Source organism: Acipenser ruthenus, chromosome 8 (assembly GCF_902713425.1).
Source record: "Acipenser ruthenus chromosome 8, fAciRut3.2 maternal haplotype, whole genome shotgun sequence".
NCBI lineage: Eukaryota > Metazoa > Chordata > Actinopteri > Acipenseriformes > Acipenseridae > Acipenser > Acipenser ruthenus.
Window position 1 is genome coordinate 44,941,091 of NC_081196.1, and position 8,951 is coordinate 44,950,041.

An 8,951-nucleotide genomic window follows, 5' to 3' on the forward strand; every position below is an offset into this window, starting at 1 on the left:
TGTCTGACATGGACGATGTGCAGATCTACCAACAACTAACTACTTTTGTCGATATATTGTAACAGCAATAGAATTATCAATTTAATCTGGTGCTTAGTCTAATGATTCAAACATTCTTTCTGCTTAAAATAAATTAAATCTGTGTGGCGCCTAACACATTATACACTAAATTCACTAATTCAATTTAGAGATTTCCAGGAATTTATTAACTGAAAATAGGAAGGGTATTGACTTCATCTGAGTCACATGGTTTTTTTTTTGTTGTTTTTGTTTTTTAGCAATCTATTCTGGTGTATATCAGACACAAACTCCACATTCTGTTTTTAGTAGTTATTAAACGGTGCAGTAATTCACTTTTTCTAGTTAATACAGAAAGTATTTTACAATTCCTTCTAATGTTTGTCTTATGACATGATTAGCATCATGATATTGCTGCTTTCACGTGGGCGCGAACAGTCTGTAGCCTACAGGGGATGGACAAACAACAGACACTCGTGTCAGAACTGTCAAAAGGGTATACAAGGACCCCATGGGCAGGGAGGACAGCTTTCATTACAGGATAAAACCTTTGACAACAAAAATCTAAATGCTAATATATGTTGGGCCACATTTTTTAATAATTTACTCCAGTCTTTAATTAACTTTTGACAGAACTAGAACCAAACAACTGAGTAATATATTTCAAGTTCTCTTTAGCACCCTCAAGGTGTTTTCTTTTTCATTTTGTAACATTAACACAGAGATGGAAATAACACACCTATTGCATAGCAGTTTCACACTTCAGCCTGGGTCAGCAGCGACACCCCTCAGGATGTGGGTGGACACACTACAACCTGGGTCGCGCGTCACAAAACGTATGATGGGCGCTTGTAATCGGTGGAAGTAACAAACCTGCGTGAAGGTTTCACTTCCGCAAGGACCTTGAGAGCCATTTCTGTTTATTCACGGTTTGTTGATTGAGACACACCATGAGCCAGATTGTTGCCGGGATGGCGTGGGGTGATTAATAAACATTTGCTCTAATCAACATTTGGGCCAACGATTCAATCCAGAGAAGCTTGGATAAAAGCGCCTGTAACAAGCATGTCTTCCAAACAATTTGCGAAGGTTGGCTTAAGATGGATTTCACAGGACACCAGTGTGGGCATGTGAACGTTGCTGCTTCCGGGGCATTGTGTAGTTGCTTCTGTCATCCTAGGTTGACCCGACTTCTTCCAAAAGCAGTGTGAAAACGCTTCCAGACGACCCACATGACAAAGGGACATGACCCGGGTAAGGTCCAACCTGGGAGGAGCATGCCAGTGCGAAAGGGGCTTTATTTCCAACCCTGTTAATAAGCTTTAATCTGCTTTAAAAAAAGAAGCACTTTGAAAATATGGCCCACTAAGTCTGCGTGGGGTTTAAATTGTTCCGTGGGGACACATGACCATGTTTCAGTGACTTCCTTCAATAATTCTGGAGGTCGAAGTCTGTTCTCCAAAATCCCCAATTCACTTTTGAAACATCAGTACCAGTAATTTGTGCCACATCTTGGGATACAGATGCACCCACCAACTGAACCCCTATTACCATCCCTCTACAAGGTCTGTCAGATCAACAGTATTGCGCATTGTGAAACGGTCATACAGGGATACGCAGAACACATGACAGGGATTGCATGTATTTGTAATTGGTAGCATTTTCTGAGACAATACATAAATATAACAAGTTAAATATAACAATTAAAAGTTTTTTAACTGGATTGCACAGGTAAACTTAAAGATCCAGTGCACCAGCTGGACCCATGAGGCATTTCCTCAATGTTATGTTCATTCTGTTGTGGATGGTCAGATATCGTCAAAACTTCTGTCTGGAGTCCGGAATCATTTCTCTACAACGCTGATGAAAAATCTGAATGAGCATTTAACACCATAATGCAGCCATAGTCACATCCAAGCAATTCCATTGGCCTGCAGTGCGATAGTCCTCCCAGTTCCAACCAGTCTCCCTTCATCAGCGAGGAGAGCAGAGGACTATGCTGTAATCAGCTATGTACCAGTTCTACTTTGTTTGCAGAAGGTGATTCTATTATTTCTCCAGACATAAACTCTTCCTAAAAGAAAAAAAGATCGAGAGAGAGATAATGTTTTTTAAATTATCAAAATATTCGTACAGCATTTTTCACGACTGTAGTCAAGTCTGTGTAGGGGGTCACTATCATTTGTACATAAATGGCCTATACAACCAATCAAACTAAATCTTATTCCTCATCATGTGAGCAAAGAAAGCTTAAAATCATACTAATTACATTTATAGTAATTCAATTACTGTCTAACAGTTTTATTTACTTAGGTTTAAATTGGATGAAAAACTATTTAACCATATAAAGATGAAAAAATAATGATGAAAAAATATTGAAAGCAAAAGAAAAAAGGAAAGAAAACACACACACACACACACACTTACCTTATCATAGATAACTCGTACTATCAAGGAACAGCTAGGACATGTGGCAACCTCTTCACCATTTTCTAGGTCTTCCTGTAATAATATTATTATTATTATTTTTATAGTACAGAATTTACAACTAGGCAAAGTATAACTGAATGTTACAAAGATTGTTATAATTACCACACATTATCTCTCTCTCTCTCTTTCAATATTATATATATATATATATATATATATATATATATATATATATATATATATATATATATATATATATACTTAAAATCCCTATTTACACAAAGCTTTACGTTTACAAAGACACTGGTCTATTTCTAAAGCTTTGCAGGCTACTCCAAAATGTAAGTTGCACAACTGTGTTTCTAATGGTAATACAGTTACAAAACTAAGAATCAGCCAGTGGGTACTGTACACTTAACTCACACACTCAAAAACACACAATTCTACCAAATGTCTCATCCATGAACTGTATTATATTCATATAAATAAAAAATGCAGAAAATAAAATTCTAAACATTTACAAATATAGTAAAACAAAATACAGCTGTACCATACATACAGCTACAACTCTCGTTGCGTTCGCCCAGATTCATTTTTTAAGTACCCAAACAAAAAACAACTGTCCTTAAATGGGACATCTTTGGAAAATGTGGCAAATCATATTTTTTAAAAAAAATTTATCCACTTTAACAGAACTAACTGAACTAAACGTCACCTTACCTCAATTACAATTACTGACACCATTTAATTTGTCCATGTGCAACTTCAGTCTGTGCACGTCATATGCGACACACCTCCTAAACTTAACCCCTAAACACAATGTCACTATTAAACTGTTACTGTATTACATTTCAACACCGTTTGTTTCGCGCCCTCTAGCGGCCACTACATCCGACGTTCACCGCCGGAACTGAAAGGTAATACACAGTAATACTTTCACCTATTTCATAAATTTCTGAAAATCCTCAATTTATTTCTTAAAATGACCTATTAAAGCTTAACGACAACACATTTCGCAGAATGTTCTATTTTTGAGTGTGAGTTAAGTGTACCGTAACCCAGCCAACCTACTTACAATGCATTATGAACGTAACTGGACCAGTTTTGAGTTACACAAAGTTATTTACACATTACAAAAAATAAACACACACACACATGCTGTCATTCATTCACATATTCGTATCTGGAAAGCCCTAACTAATTCTGAATTGCACTGTTCAGAACAGTAGCGACGAGCATGTGAAAATATTAGTACGCTGTTCTGTTCGGTGTTATTAATAACAATACAGCTGTAGAGATGGGTCGTAAAAAATGCTGACGTCGGAAACGACAGCATGTGAAGAAAAAATGTGTTAAATAAACTTCCTTTATTATTAGAAACACAATTGTTACCGGTTCGTGCTACACCTCAGACAGCCCATAACTAACTGTTGTCATATTGTCGCGAAGTAAAACAAGTAATGTCTATGGGGGAAACAAACAAACATTTTAGCCAACAAATATTTAAAATCTGGCTAAACTGAGTTGTATATCCTCTACATAGTGCAGTGCCTACAGGGTTAGTCGTCCTAACTAGCTCACTGCCAGGCCAATGATGAACTGAAAACAATACCAACCACTTACGCACTTTAGAAATAACAAATCTATCACCACATGGACAGGGGTAGTAATACGTCTCTGTTTCTTCATCGTATTCAAAGTCTTCAATCTCGACCTCGTCATGAAACACTGACATTTTGAGTTCGACTACAAGCTGGAACTCCAAATGACGATGAACTCGAGCGCCAGTCTCACACAAACACGTGTATCCCGGTGCGCACTTCACCAACATGGAGCGCTGTGCATTCTGGTAACAGTAGTTTTTTCCCAATGTTCTGTTGGTCGTGTTTGAGTCTCGTTACACATTGAAGCTTGTATTATTCAAACTGTAGTATAGTTACAGTTAGACTAAAAAACAACAACAGCGCTGCACAATTAAAGACTCTGGACATCTTGACATCCCCGTTTTTAAAGGCTACAAAAAAATAATTCGAGAACTTCTGCAAAATCTTGGAACACCTGAGTCTGATGCAAAATATAACAAGGGAAGGCCAAAAGTCATTTTGTATGCTGCCAAACCTTTAATTTTGGGGGGAAATAGAAAGAACAGCTATAGAAGAATGCATTTTAAATCTTCTGCATACTATATTGCGTTTCAGCTTGTTGTTTTCCAATAGTAACAGCAGAGGGAGCCCACACGAGGAAAATGTGCTTAAGCAGTAGAAAAACTGATCAGGAGCTGCACGAGGATCAAGTTACGGGTGAAGCTGATTCTGACAGCGGTCAGGGGAGCGAGTTATTTGGTGAGCCTGTGTACCTCTTGTTCATATAACCATTACTTGTGCAGTGTTGCTTCATACTTGTTTAACATACAGAAATAGAATAAATAGCGTTTTTTTAATGTTTCCTTGCCCTACTTTTTAATACCAGGTTCTGAGTTATGCCATTCAAAAGTATTGATTTTATTCTGTTGCCCCCATTTTATCGTTAACAAATTTAGCTGAAAGCAATAGCAATAGCTAAACAGCTTATGGCAAGCCAAACTAACCCCTACCCACATTATATTGGATTTCAATAGTCTGTTCAGCCAGCACAGCAAGCGACTAATCACAATACAATAATGTTAGCGGATGCATGCAGACCTTCAGCTAGTCATATTCATGCCACACTTCACAAGGTATCCTCAGTCCATGTAATGACTGCGTTGCAAATCTAGAAAACGCCACTCTGCCTCTGTCTCAACCCAGACTGCCCATTTCAGTTACACAGGTTGTCAGGAGGGCTTAGCTACTGTAATGGGAAATTAATTTATATTAGAGCTACGTAGAGTAACTCAGAAGCATTTAATGGAATGCCAGTTAATAAATAACATTATAATAGATGCAGTTTACTTGTTTAAAGGTCAAAACAAAAGCTAAATTAATTCCAGAAATGTTACCTTTAGTGCTCATTCCTTGTGTAGGAATCATTCTGGGGTTTTCAAACATATTTTGATTTATTACATAATATTTGGAAGCAACATGAGGACAACATACAGGCATTGTATTATAATTACACTGTAATTGTAAACAGTACATACACAAATTATTTTCAACATGTACAACTTTCATTTAGCCACTGAACATATTATTCTAATAAAAACACACGTACTTTAGAATTATATCCAGTTAAATGATAAAACCTCTAGTGTTTATTTGGGGCTACTATTCATGTATTTGTTTGTAGTATAGTATTTCATTAATTTATTGAAATTCCTTTTCATGACATATTGTCAGAATATCAGTCTTCTAAATAATTTCAGTCATCAAGTGACATTTAGACTTCTGCATTGTTTTACATATTCTTTCAGGTCACATACAATATTCATTTTTTTATTTATTATTTGAAATGTTAGACAATTAAAAATTCACTGGCTGTCTGGGAAAAGGAACAGTAGAGTAGTGTGCATGGTGAGTCATACAATCAAGCAGGGGCGTCATTTGCTATAGACGGTTGTATTAATACTTGAACTGTGATTCTTGAAATGTATTTTTTGTTTACGACTGTAAGTCGCCCTGGGTAAGGGCGTCTGCTAAGAAATAAATAAATAAATAAATAATAATAATAATAACATATGCTCCATTATGTCTTCCACTTTTTGACCGCCCCGGGCACTGCAGGATATAATATAATCACAAATAAGATGGTCACACTTTATTACCATATTGTCTCTGCAGTCAGAGGAGCAAAGTTTTGCTATTTGGCTGTGCCAAGTTGTCCATCTTGGTTGGTGATATTATCTAAAATTCTGATATAATATATTTCTAATTCTGTAAAGAATGCAATGTTTAATATAGCAAAGTAAAGGCAGAGCTTACCAGTTTCTAAACACAACATAACCTTGATTATCCAACAAAAACTTGGTATTTGACCTTTCCTTCCAGAGGTAGTTAACTTCAAAGTTGAAACCTGTGGCTTACATGCTTAAAAAAACATTAACAACATAATGTTTCAAACTTGTCTAGCTGTCTAATTTTCAAATAACTATTTGAATTGTAATGAACAAATGTGTACATATTCTACCAAGAAACCAATTTCTATTTTGAAGAAGGTGTTACAAATTATTAGCATTGGCTGGTGAGGTACTTTTGGCATCATTTATGTATATTTGATGTTTAAAGACTGAAAAACATAATTAAGATTTGTATTAGTCAGCTGCATTATAGTACGAGGACCAATTTCATGGAATTTATCTCTTATTAATTCCCCAAACCTTGTAATATATGAATCAAATAAACAAGCCTTGAGGTGGATCATGTGTGAGTGAATGAATACATTTGCAAGTTATATTTGATAGTCAGTGGTGCAGAATATTTTGACCCCTATAGAGACATGATTAAATTCAGATTTTACAGTTTATAAATTGCATTTTACATTGAGCCATTGAAGCTTATTAAGCTTGACTGGGTTACAATCCCAGCTAATTACTTTCCAGCTTCCCATTTAAACAGCACAGCTACCTATTATCTGTGTAGAATAAGCCCCTGTTCATTTCTAATAGCCAGCATATGCGGGGTCAAATTGAATTATAGAAATACTATAAAATAAAACAAAATGCTTTCAGGGGAAACTAATTGTATAGAAATACATTATTTTGAAAACTGTGTTTATCCCTTAAAGTCATCTTTAAAGTAACAATCAGAAAACAACCAGGTTTTTCTATTTTTGGAATTTATTTTTGTATAATTGACCATTTTTAACTGACATTGTTTTCCATTTTTGTATATATTCAAACTTTTTTTTTTTTTTAATAAATTTAGTCGTTGCCAATTATTTTTTATTATTTTCTCCCCAATTTGGAAATGGGCAATTATTTTTAGGCTCAGCTCACCGCTACCACCCCTGCGCTGACTCGGGAGGGCGAAGACGAACACACGCTGTTCTCCGAAGCGTGTGCCGTCAGCCGACCGCTTTTTTTCACACTGCGGACTCACCATGCAGCCACCCAAGAGCTACAGCGTCGGAGGACAACGCAGCTCTCGGGCAACTTACAGGCAAGCCCACAGGCGCCCGGCCAGACTACAGGGGTCACTGGTGCGCTGTGAGCCGAGGACACCCTGGCCGACCTAACCCTTCCACCCCCCGGGCGGCACTCCGCCCCCTGGGAGCTCCCGTCCTCGGTCGACAAAGGAATAGCCTGTACTCTAACTCGTGACGTTCAGACTATAGGGCACATCCTGCACTCCACGTGGAGCGCCTTTACTGGATGCGCCACTCATATTGGCTTATAATTACCACATAGGTGTATACGGATAAATGGTTTAATAAAAATAACGCTACAAGTTAAGTAAAACAGGAATAGGTTGTATTGATGGTAGGACAGCTACTCTAGACAGCTTTAAAATAAACAAAGTTTGTACAGTGAGGTCAGTTCAATTGTGTTTAAAACAAGTTGAATGGTATTTACAAACAGAAAACACACATTTTCAGTGTGCTAGTGCAACGGGTAATGTTGTGTGATGCACTGCCATTACAGTTTCTGATTTCTGTCGGAGAGATTAGGTTTAACTTTATAACCACATGTGCAGCCTGACTCTATTGCACAGTGGCTGAGATTTTAACTTACACGGTCACAGGCTCGCCATTGCAATATTATTGTCTTTTCCCTACTGCGATCAGACAAGTTCAGCACAGAAGAGAGCTGGTATGTGGTATCTCCTTGGCTTTCCTGTCTGGCTTCACCAGAAAGTATTTTGTTCTTTAGCACATGGCTTTTATAGAGTACACTTTTTTGTAATAACCTTGCAAGTAATTGAGTAATGCAAGTCCTACCAGTTATTATTATGGAATGATTCTTGATAGAATTTTAGAAATTAAACAAGGTGCTGGCTAGACGTATTGTTTAATGGAATCGGGAGTTTTTCAATGAATAACTGGTTTTAAGTTCTAGTTTAGGCTTAAATTTGGTATTGGTATGAAATCATGTTTGTCCTCCAAGTACATCTGGTACACCATAGTGTAACCATTAACATTCCCCTCAGCAACACTGCACCCCTCCTCCCCACTGGGAGTGAAGCGTAAGTCACACAATATCTTATTCTGGGGTCTGTCTTTCCGTACAGCATCCATCTGTATGTCACACATACATTCCTGCATACATCTGGCGAGCCAGGGATCCCCCGTCATGAAACTAGATATAAGCTTTGTTTAGCATAAGTTATTGGTAATATTAGGTTCCGGGGCTATATGGAGAGGTCTGCCTGTCCATTCATCCATTCGTCTGTATGTCACTGTGACAGGCTTAAGATGTGGGTTGTTCTCTAGACACACAAAGAGGTGGAGGCAGTATTGACGTTGACACGCCACACATTTTTAGTATTGCACCAAAGGGTAAAGAAAAATAAAACCATATGACGATACCAGTAATAGTATGTCACAGGCGTGTACAGAAATGAAACAAAAAGAGACAAAAGCAAAAAGAAAAC

At 37.3% G+C, this 8,951-nt stretch overlaps 1 protein-coding gene across 1 annotated transcript; it reads right to left on the minus strand.

The window, feature by feature from the left end:
* Positions 1-1,366: 1,366 nt before the first annotated feature.
* LOC117406878 (diphthamide biosynthesis protein 3-like) lies at positions 1,367-4,286 on the minus strand. The gene is made up of 3 exons (XM_034011248.2): positions 4,076-4,286; positions 2,446-2,520; positions 1,367-2,092 (listed from the first exon to the last, which is right to left on the minus strand). Exons 1-3 carry the CDS (start codon positions 4,277-4,279, stop codon positions 2,024-2,026), a joined length of 348 nt encoding a protein of 115 aa, XP_033867139.2. The 5' UTR covers positions 4,280-4,286; the 3' UTR covers positions 1,367-2,023.
* Between the last annotated feature and the right edge of the window lie 4,665 nt (positions 4,287-8,951).

Coding starts and splice junctions, on each gene's coding strand:
- LOC117406878 (XM_034011248.2), bottom strand. CDS start 4,279: ATGTTGGTGAAGTGCGCACCGGGATACACGTGTTTGTGTGAGACTGGC. Junction 2,521..4,075: donor ATAGATTTGTTATTTCTAAA/GTGCGTAAGTGG, acceptor ATATTATTACAG/GAAGACCTAGAAAATGGTGA. Junction 2,093..2,445: donor TACGAGTTATCTATGATAAG/GTAAGTGTGTGT, acceptor TTTTTCTTTTAG/GAAGAGTTTATGTCTGGAGA.